This window comes from Heptranchias perlo, chromosome 27 (assembly GCF_035084215.1).
Source record: "Heptranchias perlo isolate sHepPer1 chromosome 27, sHepPer1.hap1, whole genome shotgun sequence".
NCBI lineage: Eukaryota > Metazoa > Chordata > Chondrichthyes > Hexanchiformes > Hexanchidae > Heptranchias > Heptranchias perlo.
In genome coordinates, this window is record NC_090351.1 from 42,782,067 (window position 1) to 42,798,278 (window position 16,212).

At 43.0% G+C, this 16,212-nt stretch overlaps 1 protein-coding gene across 1 annotated transcript in view; it reads right to left on the minus strand.

Annotated features, from left to right (window-relative positions):
• Positions 1–16,212, minus strand: part of strip1 (striatin interacting protein 1) — a 139,490-nt gene that overhangs the window by 90,222 nt on the left and 33,056 nt on the right. The window contains exons 6-9 of the mRNA XM_068007761.1: positions 14,747–14,815; positions 10,125–10,231; positions 1,962–2,089; positions 1,137–1,319 (exon numbers count right to left, since the gene is read on the minus strand). Coding sequence (XP_067863862.1) covers positions 1,137–1,319; positions 1,962–2,089; positions 10,125–10,231; positions 14,747–14,815 — 487 coding nt within the window. The remainder of the gene's footprint in view (positions 1–1,136; positions 1,320–1,961; positions 2,090–10,124; positions 10,232–14,746; positions 14,816–16,212) is intronic.

Here is a 16,212-nt window from a genome sequence, read left to right on the forward strand (position 1 = left end):
TAGATCAGAGTACTTTCTAAATGATGAAAAGCTCAAAACAGTGGAGGTCAAAAGTGACTATGGGGTCCACGTAGATAGATCATTAAAATGTCATGGACAGGTACAGAAAATAATCAAAAAGGCTAATGGAATACTGGTCTTTATATCTAGAGAACTAGAATACAAAGGGGTAGAAGTTATGCTACAGTATGCAACGCCCTGGTTAGACCACACCTGGAGAACTGTGTTCAGTTCTGTGCATCGCACCTGAGGAAGGATATGTTGGCCTTGGAGGGAGTGCAGCATAGGTTTACTAAAATGATAACTGGACTCCAAGGGTTAAATTACGAGGAGAGATTACGCAAACTAAGGTTGTATTCCCTGGAATTTAGAAGATTAAGGGGTGATTTGATCGAAGTTTTCAAGATATTAAGAGCAACTGATAGGGTAGATAGAGAGAAACTCTTTCCACTGGTTGGGGAGACTAAGACTAGGGCACATGGCCTAAAAATTAGAGCCAGGACTTCCAGGAGTGAAGTTAGGAAACACTTCTACACGCAGAGGGTGGTAGAAGTTTGGAACTCTTCCACAAATGACAGTTGATGCTAGCTCAATTGTTAATTTTAAATTTGAGATTGACAGATTTTTGTTAACTAAAGGTATTAAGGGATGGGGCTAAGGCGGGTATATGGAGTTAGGTCACATATCAGCCATGATCTCATTGAATGGCGGAACAGGCTCGAGGGGCTAAATGGCCTACTCCTGTTCCTATGTTCAATGGGATATTGATAGATTAAGTAAGTGGGCAAAACTGTGGCAAGATGGAGATCAATGTGGGGAAGTGCGAGATAATCAACTTTTGATCCAAGAAAGACAAATTGGAATATTTTCTTAATGGCAAGAGACTAGAAATGTGGAGGAGAAAAGGAATTTGGGTGTCTCAAGAAGATTTTTTTGACTATCACATTTGAACATAAATGAAAAGGCATGAATTTTGTCCGTGCTGGTGCTCTACTGTGATGAAGCAATCTGGTTGCAAATCAACTAACTAAAAGAACAAGTTCAAGATTTGAGCTGTAACTGTGGTGCCAGTATTGGCATGACCACAACATCAGTGATAAATGGCAGCTATTTTAGTGAACGGACACCAGGCTCACCTTGTGCTCCCTGCGAGCCCGTTTCTGCTGTTGTTCTATTAGGTCGGAGGCAGATGCCGGTGGTGAGGCAGCTCTCATGTTACGGATCACTTTAATGCTGTCTTCAGGAAGTGGTGGGAGACCAAGTGCCTCACGTTTCTTCACTTTAAGAACCTGCAAGTCTTCAAAGCCTCCCAATGACAACTGTTAAAAAGCAAAATAAATACATCTAATTTGGGGTCTCACCTAAAATGTTGTCCTATTTAACACTTTCAGATGCTAACTGAAACTTGTGTCAAGACATGCTGACTTGGAAATTTTAAGCCTGAGGAAAGTGAACTTTCATATACAGTTGAGATTAAACAATTCTTGAAGCATCTTAATAATCTATAAATGTTAATCCAGTTCTTGGTTCAGCAACCACTGGTAGGCCTCTGAAAGCTTGCTCAAGTGATCATTCTCAACATGTGAGCCAAAACAGGATGCTTGACTTTGGGAGGGCATCGTAGCCGCCCCGGTCCAGCCCCCACCTATCAGACATTTTCCAGTGGGAATCGCTAGGCAGCAATCAGAAGCATTACTAATTTCCCCCACTTTAGTCTAGGGTACTGAGACCAATTTTAATGCCCCTGCTACCATGCTGATTGAGAATGCTAACCCAGTGCAAACCAGGGATCAAAGCCAGGACCTTTCTCTGACTTTACAAAACACAGACTTTCCCTCTAAGCCACTGCGACAGCTGGCAATTTTTACTTTTAAAAAGGAGGGTGAAACGACCTCTTTAAACACTGAATACGAGCAATGAAAAATATCTTCTCCCATTTTATACCTATTGTTAAAACTTACCAATACAGTTTTCCAAAGCAGCAGCAGAACCTTCTTCATGGGGAAATGGGGAGCGTGGCCACTGCAGAATTTGGTCACCATGCCAAACAGCATGACTGAAAACGGCTCGTTGTTGTACAGGGATAAACCTAGGAGAAAAAAGAAAGGAGCGTACATAGTATTATGCAAGTGGACAAATATTTCAGGGAGGGTTTTTTTTTAATTTTGGAGACAGATTGGGGCGGGGGCGGGGGCAGACCTTAAAAAAAAATTATAAAAATACTATAGAGGAAGAGTGGTTAAAGAGAATGTTGGGTCAAAGTGGCTCGGTTGGTAGCACTTTTATCTGAGTTAGAAGATTGTAGGTTGAAGTCCCACTTGAGCACATAATCTAGCCAAACACTTCATTACAATACCAAAGAATTGCTTCATTGTCCTTTGGATAAGGCATTAAATGGAGTTCCTGTCAGCCAGTGATTCAGATGGACATTAATGATCCTATTTCATCTGAAGAACAGCAGAGATTTCTCCCGATGTCCTAAGCAACATTCCTTCCTTAACCACACCAAGAAATAGATTTGGTTGGTGATTCATCCAATTGGTGTTTGTGGAATTTTCTGCTGCAAAACAGTTGCCAGTTTTAGCAAGTTAAAGTGCTTAGATGGACATAATAATTCCATGGCACCATTTCAAAGAAATGCAGGTAGACCTCTCGGGGTCAGTTTCCACATGACCACTCCACAGCCTGTCATTAGACCGCTTGTCCGAAATCCAGTCTTGGATGAGTCGCAATTTCCTCCAGCTAAACACTGGAGACAATGAAGCAGTCATCTTTGAACTCCACCACAAACTCCACACCAGTGCGACTGATTCCACCCCCCTTCCCAGCAAAGCCTCGGGCAGAACCATACTATTTGCAACCTTGATGTCATGTTCAAACCCGAGTGCTTCTGATCCTTAATCTTCTGAAATCATAAAGATCGCCCACTGTCCGGATTCACAAATCACTAAAAGCTAGTGCACAGGTACAAAAAACAATAAAAAGACTAATGGAATGAGGGGCTTATTCTCAATGTGGACTGCAATACAAAGGGAAGCAAGTTATGCTTAAGTTGTACAGTTATACCACAGGAAGGATATATCTGCATTGGAAGAAGTACAGTGCAGATTCACCAGAACAATACCAGGGCTTAAAAAGTTAAATTATGAGGAAAAGTTGCATAAACTGCAGCGGTTCGAGAAGGCAGCTCACCACCACCTTCTCAAGGGCAATTAGGGATGGGCAATAAATGCTGGCCTTGCCAATGACGCCCACATCCCATGAACAAATAAAAAAAACTTGACTTGCAAGTTGTTGTTGTAGTATTCTCTTGATTTTAAAAGGTTGAGGGGTGATCTAACCGAGTTGTTTTAAAATGATAAAAGGATTTGATAGAGTAGATATTAAGAAGCTATTCCCTCTGATGTGGGAATCTAGAACAGGTGGGCATAATCTTAAAATTAGAGCTAGACCATTCAAGAGTAAAATCAGGAAGCACTTTTTCACACAAAGGGTAGTGGAAATCTGGAATCCCTTTCTTCCCGCCCCACAAAAGGCTGTGGATGCTGGGTCAAGTGAAATTTTCAAAACTGAAACTTACAGATTTTTTTATAAAGGTAAGGGTATCAAGGGACATGGATCTAGGGTTGGTAAATGGAGTTGAGGTAAAGATCAGCAATGATCTAACTGAATGGCGGAATAGGGTCGAAGGGCTGAATGTTCCACCTCTGCCTTACCTCAGTCCAACTGCTACTGAAACCCTCAAGACTCAACTATTCTAATGCTCTCTTGACCAACCTCTCATCCTCCATAAACTTAGCTCATTCAAAACTCTCCTGCCTATATCCTGTCCCACATCAAATCCTGCTTACCCATCACCCTTGTCCTCGCTGACCTACATTGGCTCCCAGTCCCCCAACAACTCAAGTTTAAAATTTGCATCCTTGTGTTTAAATCCCTTCATAGCCTCACCCCTCCTCATCTCCGTAAACTCCTTCAGCCCAACAACTCTTACCCCTTCAAACTCTCCGTTTCCCCGACTCTGGCCTCTCGTGCATTCCCCCGCTCTGCCCCATGTGTGCCTTCGGCTGCCTGGGCCCCACAATCTAGAATTCCCTCCCTAAACCCCCTCACCTCCCTGTTCTCCTTTAAGGCCCTCCTTAAGACCTACCTTTTTGACCAAGCTTTTGATCATCCCTCAACTGTTTAAGTTCAATTTTAAAGTTTAAATTTTTAAGTTTCTGTCAGGCTTCAGCAGAGAGAGCTGCTGTAGTAAGTTAATTGGTTAGCTAGATTAAACTGGTACCTGAAGGTGGGGCAGGCCTGACTCATCTGAGTTACAAACTGTAGAAATACAAGGGCCTGTCAGTGCGACAGCATGGAGTGCGGCAGGACAGAGTGATCTGCTGAGAGTTTGGTAAGTGTGGGAGTTGGAGGAAGTGGGGGAAGGAGGTGCTGCTTTGCCTCGCTTTTCCTAACTTTATCCCCAGAGCGGCAGTGGACCTGAGCATAGAAGACCGAGATTGGGGAATAAAAGCAGCAGCAGACCTGCAACAAGAGAAAACTACTGTGCGACGTCACAGGTGAGGCAGGAAAGTCCGAGAGGTGAGGACAGTATCAAAGGAGAGACCGAGAGCGGGAGGAGAGTCTGAGAGTCTAAGGCAAGTCATGGCAGCACAGCTCGCGCCCGTGATATGCTCCTCCTGAACTATGTGGGAAGTCATGGACACTACCAGTGTCCCTGGCGGCCATGCGTGCAGGAAGTGTGTCCAGCTGCAGCTACTGGCTAACCGTAATTCGGAGCTGGAGCTGCGGGTGGATTCACAGTCTCAGCATCGGGGATGCTCCACAATCGTGGATAGCACGTTCAGTGAGGTGGTCACACCGCAGGTAAAGATTACGCAGGCAGAAAGGAAATGGGTGACCGCCAGGCAGAGTAAAAGGACTAGGCAGGTAGAGCAGGAGTACCCTGGGGCCATCTCCCTCTCAAACAGATATTCTGCTTTGGATACTGTTGGGGGAGATGGCTTATCAGGGGAAAGCAGCAAGAGCCAAGTTCGGGGCACCACGGGTGGCTGTGTTGCACAGGAGGGGAGGAAGGAGAGTGGCAGGGCTATAGTGATAGGCGATTCAATTGTAAGGGGAACAGATAGGCGTTTCTGCGGCCGCAAACGTGACTCCAGGATGGTATGTTGCCTCCCTGGTGCTAGGGTCAAGGATGTCACGGAGCGGCTGCAGGGCAATCTGGAGGGGGAGGGTGAACAGCCAGTAGTCGTGGTCCATGTTGGTACCAACGACATAGGTTAAAAAAAGGGATGAGGTCCTGCAAGGTGAATTTAAGGAGTTAGGAGATAAATTAAAAAGCAGGACTTCAAAAGGTAGTGATCTCAGGATTACTACCAGTGCCACGTGCTAGTGAGTATAGGAACAGGAGAATAGACAGGATGAATGCGTGGCTGCAGGGATGGTGTAGGAGGGAGGGATTTAGATTCCTGGGGCATTGGGACCGGTTCTGGGGAAGGTGAGGCCTGTACAAGCGGGACGGGTTACACCCGACCAGGACTGGGACTAATGTCCTCGCGGGGGTGTTTGCTAGTGCTGTTGGGGAAGGTTTAAACTAGAGTGGCAGGGGGATGGGAACCTGAGCGGGGAGTCAGAAGGGAATAAAGTTGAGAGCAGCAAGAGAGGGGAAGACCCAGGGGAAATTTACAGTACAAACAGTTGTTCAAGAACAAGTGAAAGGGAAAAGCATAGAGCAGCGGAAAGAAAGTGTACTTTAGGCACGACAGATAAAGTAAAAACTAGAAGGCGTAAGGTGATTAACCCAGCATCAAAGCTGAAGGTCAGGCTAGGGTGTGTGACCCAACTAAGAGTGCTATATACAAATGCACAGAGTATAAGGAATAAATTAAATGAACTACAGGTTCAAATTCAAATTGGAGGGTATGACATGATAGCTATTACTGAGACTTGGCTGCAGGATGGTCAGGATTGGGAACTAAACATACCAGGTTATAAGGTTTACAGGAGAGATAGGGAAAATGGAAGAGGGGGAGGAGTAGCCTTAATGATTAGAGATGAAATCACTTCAATGATAAAGGAGGATATAATGAGAGGTAAGCAGCCAACAGAGACCTTATGGGTTGAATTGAGAAATAGGAAAGGATCTAAGACTATGGTGGGAGTTGTATATCGGAGCCCTGGCAGCAACTCTGAAGTGCTAGGTTGTATAAATGCAGAGATTAGACAAGCGTGTAAGAAAGGTATACTGGTCTTAATAGGGGACTTTAACCTTCACATAGAGTGGGAAAAGCAGACTAGCAACTGTCAGAAAGGTAGTGAATTTCTTGAGTGTGTCCGGGATAGTTTTCTACAGCAGTATGTCCTGGAGGCAACAACGGGGCAAGCCATACTAGATTTAGTTAACGGCTTAACTGTGCGTGAACATCTATCCCATAGTGATCATAACACGATAGAGTTCAATGTAGTGTTTGAAAGGGAAAAAAGTGAATCAGCTGCTAAGATTCTAGACTTGGGCAAGGCCGACTTCAATGGGATGAGACAGAGACTGTCTACAGTAAACTGGGCAAATCTGTTAATGGGTAAAACGACTCATGATCAGTGGGAAATGTTTAAAGAAACATTTAACGTGATACAGAATCGGTTTATACCCTTGAGGGACAAGAACTCTACTTGCCAAAAAAAACAGCCATGGACAACTAAAGAGGTAAGGGACAGTATAAGACATAAGGAAAGGGCATACAAAAAGGCAAAAAATGGCACAGATCCTGGCGAATGGGAAACATACAAAGATCAACAAAGGGTCACAAAACAGATAGTAAGGGCTACAAAAAGAGAGTATGAAAAGAAACTCGCAAGGGATATCAAAACCAATACGAAGAACTTTTATAGTTATATTAGGAAAAAGAGGGTGGTCAGGAGCAGTGTTGGCCCCTTAAAAATTGAAAGTGGGGATATTGTCATTGACAATGGGGAAATGGCGGACATGTTGAACAATTACTTTGCGTCAGTATTTACAGTCGAAAAAGAGGATAGCATGCCGGAAATCCCAAGAAAACTTATATTGAATCGGGGACAGGGACTCGATAAAATTAACAGAAGTAAAGCAACAGTAGTAATGAAGAAAATAATAGCACTAAAGAGTGACAAATCCCCAGGACCAGATGGTTTCCATCCCAGGGTTTTAAAGGAAGTAGGTGAGCACATTGCAGATGCCCTAACTATAATCTTTCAAAGTTCTCTAGATTCATGAACTGTCCCTTCGTTGAGGGTTCTATAACAAGGGGACATAGATTCAAGGTGAAAGGCGGGAGGTTTAGAGGGGATTTGAGAAAGAACTTTTTCACCCAGAGGGTGGTTGGAGTCTGGAACTCACTGCCTGAAAGGGTTGTGGAGGCAGGAACCCTCACAACATTCAAGAAGCATTTGGATGAGCACTTGAAATGCCATAGCATACAAGGCTACGGACCAAATGCTGGAATATGGGATTAGAGTAGACAGGGCTGATGGCCGGCGCGGACACGATGGGCCGAAGGGCCTCTATCCGTGCTGTATGACCCTATGACCCTCTAGATTGGAAAATTGCACATATCACTCTGCTTTTTAAGAAAGGAGAGGGAAACTGGGGAATTATAGACCAGTTAGCCTAACATCTGTTGTGGGGAAAATGCTGGAGTCTATAATTAAAGATAGGGTGACTGAACACCTCGAGAATTTTCAGTTAATCAGAGAGAGCCACCATGGATTTGTGAAAGGTAGGTCGTGCCTGACAAACCTGATTGAATTTTTTGAAGAGGTGACTAAAGTAGTGGACAGGGAAAAGTACGGACTTGGTTAGGAAGTTGGCTGAGCGAAAGGCGACAGAGAGTAGGGATAATGGGAAGGTACTCACATTGGCAAGATGTGACTAGTGGAGTCCCACAGGGATCTGTCTTGGGGCCTCAATTATTCACAACATTTATTAACTTAGATGAAGGCATAGAAAGTCTCATATCTAAGTTTGCCGATGACACAAAGATTGGTGGCATTGTAAGCAGTGTAGATGAAAACATAAAATTACAAAGCGATATTGATAGATTAGGTGAATGGGCAAAAACTGTGGCAAATGGAATTCAATGTAGACAAATGTGAGGTCATCCACTTTGGATCAAAAAAGGATCGAACAGGGTACTTTCTAAATGGTAAAAAGTTAAACAGTGGATGTCCAAAGGGACTTAGGGGTTCAGGTACATAGATTATTGAAGTGTCATGAACAGGTGCAGAAAATAATCAAGAAGGCAAATGGAATGTTGGCCTTTATATCTCGAGGACTGGAGTACAAGGGGGCAGAAGTTATGCTGCAGCTTTATAAAACCCTGGTTAGACCGCACCTGGAGTACTGTGAGCCGTTCTGGGCACCGAACCTTCGGAAGGACATATTGACCTTGGAGGGAGTGCAGCGTAGGTTTACTAGAATGATACCCGGACTTCAAGGGTTAAGTTACGAGGAGAGATTACACAAATTAGGGTTGTGTTCTCTAGAGTTTCGAAGGTTAAGGGGTGATCTGATCGAAGTTTATTAGATATTAAGGGGAACAGATAGGGTGGATAGAGAGAAACTATTTCCGCTGGTTGGGGATTTTAGGAGTAGGGGGCACAGTCTGAAAATTAGAGCCAGACCTTTCAGGAGCAAGATTAGAAAACATTTCTACACACAAAGGGTGGTAGAAGTTTGGAACTCTCTTCCGCAAACGGCAATTGATACTAGCTCAATTGCTAAATTTAAATCTGAGATAGATAGCTTTTTGGCAACCAAACGTATTAAGGGATATGGGCCAAAGGCAGGTATATGGAGTTAGATCACAGATCAGCCATGATCTTATCAAATGGCGGCGCAGGCACGAGGGGCTGAATGGCCTTATCCTGTTCCTATGTCCCCTCCTAATATCTCCTTTTTTGGCTTGGCGTCCATGTTTTTTGATTACACCGCTGAAACGTTTTGGAACATTTTTCTATGTTAAAGATACTAGGTAAATGCAAGTTGTTGTTGACCCACTGTCATGGGGAAGCCTGACATGCTTTTTATTTTGCATCTTTATGCAAAAATAAGTTGTATTGTTTGAATTAAGTGAGTCCAATTATAACTGCCATTCTCTACGCTCGTTGTAATATGAAATAAAGCAGCTTACCCATTCGCAAAAGGCCTCATCTCACCAAGTGTTTGCTTGGTCTGCCTTCGAAGAGATTACTGGAGCATTTGTGTGAAATACATGAATATTCAATCCACATCACAAAGGGATGCTATTGTTACATCCCTCGGTTATGCTATTGTGCAAGTAGATAAAGGGCAGTATGAGTCAACTCCCAATGAAAAGATGCTCAAATCACTTATGGGAGCGACGGGCTCCACTGAACCCGAGAAGGTGTCTACACAGACTCCAAATTGTAACAACTCTATATAAATGCTAGCTTTTTTCTTCAATTTTTTCTGCACAACTTTAATGCATTTGCAAACAATCCCCTCGGGATTAAACAAATTGATGAGAGCATTAAAATAGCACAGACAAGAATTTACGTAATTCCAAATCATAAATATAAGATAGTCACCAATAAATCCAATAGGGAATTTAGGAGAAACTTCTTTACCCAGAGAGTGGGTACCACAAGGAGTAGTTGAGGCGAAGAGCATAGATTCATTTAAGAGGAAGCTAAATAAACACGAGGGAGATGTAATGGAACAATATGCTGATGGGGTTAGATGAAGTAGGGAGGGAGGAGGCTCGTGTGGAACAAACACCGGCATAGACCCGTTAGGCCAAATGGCCTGTTTCTGTGCTGTAAATTCTAAGTAATTCTATGTAATATGTATAATGTATTATTCAGAATTACAAATAATAGCACACACATTACATTAAACCCATAGGTGTTCTCCCTAGAGAGGGAGAGGGGGGAAAAAAAGATGGAATAAAGGGGAATATCACCGTGGATATTTCTCTCCCATTCTAAGTTGTGGTTGGTTCAAGATGGAATTGGCAGACACATGGAAGCAAATAACTAGGGAGTGTGATATATATTTTATCAAAAACAGAATTTACATTTCTTTCTGCTTACTGTTTCCATTAATCAGACAGAACTTATTGCCACACCTAGGTCTGTTCTGAAGGTCTCCCTCATTGTCCTCCACTCCGGATTATCCTCATCCGTTTCCTGACGGATTGTCTCCACCATCAGGTACATTATGTTTAGCAGCACTCTGAGAAACAGGAATATGGAGTAAACAAGGGAACACCATGAACATATAAGACACAGGACTTGATTATTACTTTACTCCTGATAACATAGAGCTGTGTACACACACTGGCTGACCATCAGCAAACAGCATGTTACATCAGTGCCATCACTGAGTTTTCAGTGAATTGTAACTCTGGCAGTGTGAAAATATCAATTTATTTTGCACTTGAAGTGTAATGGTATTGCAGTACAATTATAGACTTTAGGCCCACAGTTCCTGGAGCTCTGTTCCACAAATGGAAATATGCAAGGTTAGAAGGGGGCAGGACTTGCAACTGCCAGACTGTTGCACCCCAATCCTGGGGTCAGAGTCATTTCCATGGGTGGAGGCAGGAATTTTGCAGGGGCACCTTACAACAACAAGGTGCAAGCCATTGCTGCCAAGGATGCCTAAAAACATAAAAAGAAAATTCACTAATCACTAATTCAAAGTTGTTCTTAGAAAGCCAGCACCCGAAGCCGCTGTGAGCCCCACTTCTGCCAGGATTGGGTCCTGCTAAGCTAATACACCTGCATCATATGCAAGTGTACTTAGCACTGGGAGCAATGAAGACGGGTGACATCATTCCGCCAATTCCATCTCTTCCTGTGACATTCACAAGGGGTGGGTGGGTCGGCATGAAGTACGCACCCCCAGTTCTGGCACAATTTGTTGGCATACTAAAAAAGGGGGGGAAGACGCAAGGTCCTGCCCCAAATTCCTGAGGGCCCACCTCAACTACACTGCCAATGTGTGCTCCCACACCCAAGAACTTTTGTTCCTTGGTCTTTCCAAACTTCTGTTGCATCAGCAAAGGACATTTTGAAATGTGTAACACTGAGCTGAAGTCACAGGTCTGTCATTGGTGGTTGGAGTAATTTAAATTAAGCAGCATACAAGATATGTATTGGCATAACACTGAAGTGCACTGGTTTAAGTACGGTTTTCCAATATAAAAGAGCCAATAATTCTAATAATTACTTAAATTGGCAAAAGTACATAAAGACCATTGATCCTGAGGGAATTCAAAGATCTTTTTCTCATCTGTCCCAACCTCTCTCTTTTCATCACACCTTCTTCTTTTGTCCCTTCTATGATCCAAATATGCTGTCCCACAGTCTACAGAGAGTCTTACTGTTAAATCAATTTTCCCTTCCCCCAGTCATCTACAGGCTTTTAAGACCCATCCTGATCTCATCCAACTTCTACTTCACAATATATCTTATAATTTTTAAAAATCTGTTCTTGGGATGTGGGTGACACTGGCAAGGGAGCATTTGTTACACATCCCTAGTTGCCCTGCAAGCATTAAGAGTCAACCACAGTGTGAACTGGGGTCACATGTAGGCCAGACCAAGTAGAGGCAACAGGTTCCCTTCCCTGAAGAACTAAGAGGTGATTTGGCAGAAGTGGACTGGCACAACTACTTGAGGAGAAATCAGTGGCAAGCCAGTGGCAGGCACTAAAAAGTGAAATTCCACAGGTATAATACAAACACGTCCCCTCAAAGAAAAAGGGTGGCACTGCCATACTTAGAGTCCCCTGGTTGTCTACAAGTATATGGGGCAAGATAAAGCAGAAAAAGAAAGCTTATGACTGTCACAGAAAACTAAATACTGCAGAAAGCTTAGAGGAGTATAGAAAGTACAGGGATGACATAAAAAAGGAAATAAGGAAAGCAAAGAGAGGGCATGAAAAAATATTAGCTAGTAAGATTAAAGAAAACCCAAAGATGTTTTATCAGTACATTAAGAACAAGTGGATAATTAAGTAAAAGGTGGGACCTATGAGGGATAAGGGTAACTTGTGTGTAGAAGCAGAGGATGTGGGTAGGATTTTAAAATGAATATTTTGTCACCGTATTCACAAAGGAAAGGGATGATCCGGAAGTAGTAGTTAAAGAGGAGAGGTGTGAAATATTGGATAAGGTAAACATAACGAGAGAGGAAGTACCAGAGGGACTGGAATCCTTGAAAGTTGATAAGTCACCAGGTCCGAACGGATTGTTTCCTAGGCTATTGAAGGAAGCCAGGGAGGAAATAACGGATGCCCTGAGGATCATTTTCCAATCCTCACTAGATACAGGGGAGGTACCGGAGGACTGGAAGACTGCAAACATAATACCATTGTTTAAAAAGGGTACAAGGGAAAGGCCGAACAATTATAGGCTGGTCAGTCTTACCTCGGTGGTAGGCAAATTATTAGAATCAATACTGAGAGATAGGATAAACTGTCACTTGGAAAGGCAGGGTTTAATCAGGGATAGTCATGCCTTACAAATCTGATTAAATTCTTTGAGGAAGTGACATGGAGGATTGATGAGGGTAGTGCAGTGGATGTTGTCTACATGGATTTTAGTAAGGCATTTGACAAGGTCCCACATGGCAGACTGGTCAGAAAGGTAAATGCCCATGGGATACAGGGAAATGTGGCGAATTGGATCCAAAATTGGCTCAGTAACAGGAAACAAAGGGTAAAAGTCGATGGATGTCTTTGTGAATGGAAATCCGTTTCTAGTGGTGTGCCACAGGGCTCAGTGCTGGGTCCCTTGCTGTTTGTGGTATGTATGAATGATTTGGACTTGAATGTAGGGGGCATGACTGGCAAATTTGCAGACGACGCAAAAACTTGCCATGTAGTTGATAGTGAAGAGGATAGCTGTAGACTCCAAGAAGATATCAATGGGTTGGTGGAATGGGCGGAAAAGTGGCAAATGGAGTTCAATCCGGAGAAGTGTGAGGTAATGCACTTAGGGAGGGCAAACAGTAAAAGGGAATACGCAGTAAACGGGAATATATTGAGAGGGGTAGAGGAAGTGAGAGACCTTGGAGTGCATGTCCACAGGTCTCTGAAGGTGGCAGTACAGGTAGATAAGGTTGTGAAGAAGGCATACGGAATGCTCTCCGTTATTAGCCGAGGTATAGAATACAAAAGCAGGGATGTAATGATGGAACTGTATAAAACGCTGGTAAGGCCAAAGCTGGAGTATTGTGCGCAGTTCTGGTCACCACATTACAGGAAGGACGTAATTGCTCAGAGAGTGCAGAGAAGATTTATAAGAATGTTGCCAGGGCTTGAAAATTGCAGCTACGAGGAGAGATTGGATAGGCTGGGGTTGTTTTCCTTGGAACAGAGGAGGCTGAGGGGAAACTTGATTGAGGTGTACAAAATTATGAGAGGTCTAGATAGAGTAGACAGGAAGTACCTGTTTCCCCTAGCGGAGAGTTCAAGAACTAGAGGACATAGATTTAAGCTGATTGGCGGAAGGATTAGAGGGGACATGAGGAAAATCTTTTTTTTACCCAGGGGGTGGTGGATGTATGGAATTCGCTGCCCGAATTGGTGGTAGAGGCAAGGACCCTCAACTCTTTTAAAAAGTACCTGGACCTGCACCTAAAGTGCTGTAAGCTGCAGGGCTACGGACCGGGTGCTGGAAGGTGGGATTAGAATGGGCACCTGGTTGTTCTTTGAGCCGGCGCGGACACGAAGGGCCGAATGGCCCCCTTCTGTGCTATATCTTTTCTATGGTTCTAGTGAACCAATTGCATTTTTACGACAATCTGGCAGCTTTCATGGTCACATTTTCTAGTGCCAGGCCACAAATGACCAGATTACCAATTTCACAACTTGTCATAGTGAGAGTTGAACTCACTATCTCTGAGTTGCTAGTTCAATAACAATGCACTCTCTCTCTCATTCTTTTCAACATTGGTGATGCCCTGCACTATGGTCCTTGCCCCTTCAACTAAGTTTTCTAAGATTTCATAGTTATTTATTAACTTCAATTTTCACAAACACTTCAAACTAGAGCTGATTGGAAAGGTATGAGTATATACACATCACACACTTTAGTAGTTTATGTTTTTATTTTAACATATTTGGAGAAATGCATATAAGGCAGTACAGGAGACTGGATCAGAGAAAGCTGGCTATGAATTGACTGGGTTGAATAATTCAGGAGCAATGTGTACTGGGCATGCAAGTATTGGACATAAAGTGGATCCCAACATTTGTAAGTACCCTGTCCAGTTCTGGTCACCAAGAAACAGGGGAAACATTAAGCAATGAGGTAGTGCAGAAAAGAATCACCTATCTGATCCCTGGTGTCAGAGGACCGAATCAAGAGGAAAGACTAGAGAAACTGAAGCTTTCCATCCTTGGAAAAGATCACTGAGAAATTACTTTCCAGAGGTATACAAGATGGTTAAATAAATAGAAAAGGTAAATCCAGAACATTTCTTCAAACTAAACCACAACAGTAGAACAAGGGGGTGCAGGTTCAGGTCATAAAAGATATATTTAGGACTGATGTTAAGAAGTTCTTCATACAAAGGTAATGTGGAGTGACATTTGGTTAGGATTAGGAGGCAAAAACCTTGGAATCATTTAGGAAACAGTTGCCTGTTACAATGGCAAGGACTGGTGGGTATTTCTAAATGAATAAAATGCAATGGACCAAGTGCTTTTCCCAACTATATATATTTTGTTATGTCCTACCTGAGATCTGTACTGTCAGCCAAAGAGATTGCTGGCTTCCGCACTGCATTACTACATGCAGCACTGTTGCTGGAAGGTAATGCCATATGATTAATAATGTGAATTCAAGAGACTTCACACAGAAATAAATATTCCTAAACATATTAATCAAATGAAAATTTACCACTCAGTAAATCTGAAGTGATTAACCAAAAGTTCTGTTATCTTAAAGAATACATCAAATACACACATTAACTGCTGTCAGAAGGGACAGGGCAGTGGAGCTACAAAGCACTTTGCAAACAGTTAAATGTAGCTTCCCAGATGGCCCAGTAGGTAAAGACACCACCACACAGAACTAGATCATAGACAGCAGATGACCCCAGATTCAATCCCCACTATATACTGGGTTACAGATCTTATAGCAGCAGCTGGGCCATGAAAATTAGCCTCAGTCCAAGATGACTCACTGGCAGAGTTTCCAACCCTAAAACACTTCCGAAATGAGGAATTTGCGGTGTAGTTTTTGAAATCAAGCACATCTCTGTTATAGACCATGGGGAAATCTACAATACAAATAGTACAAACAGTTGTTCAAGAACAAGTGAAAGGGAAAAGCATAGAGCAGCGGAAAGAAAGTGTACTTTAGGCACTTTAGGTAATTTAGGCACGACAGATAAAATGAAAACTAGAAGGCGTAAGGCGATTAACCCAGCATCAAAGCTGTGGCAGGGGGTTGGGAACCTGAGCAGGGAGACAGAGGAAAGCATATCAGGAAGGGACAGAAGGTATGGAGTAAAAGGTAAAGTGTTAAAAAAGGAAAAAGCAGGAACTAAGTGTCACAAAACATATTTGAAAGTTCTTTATCTGAATGCACGTAGCATTCGTAACAAAATGGACGAGTTAACGGCACAAATAACGACGTATGGGTATGATCTTGTGGCCATTACAGAAACATGGCTGCAGTGTGACAACGACTGGGAATTAAATATGCCAGGGTATTTAACAATCAGGAAGGGCAGGCAGGAAGGAAGGGGAGGTGGGGTGGCTATGTTAATAAGGGAAGGAATCACTGTAATACAGAGAAAAGATATTGGGACAAAGAATCAGGATAATGAAACAGTTTGGGTAGAGATAAGGAATAATAAGGGGCAAAAAACACTCGTGGGCGTAGTATAGAGGCCTCCTAATAGTTGCAACTCTGCTGGAAGAAGTATTAATCAGGAAATAGTCGGGGCATGTAATAAGGGAACAGCTATAATTATGGGGGATTTTAACTATCATATTAACTGGACAAATCAAATTGGGCAGGGTAGCCTTGAGGAAGAGTTTATTGAGTGTATTAGGGATGGGTTTCTTGAGCAGTATGTAACTGAACCTACAAGGGGGCAAGCAACCTTGGACCTGGTCCTGTGTAATGAGCCAGGATTAATTAATAATGTCCTAGTTAAGGATCCCCTTGGAATGAGTGACCATAACATGGTTAC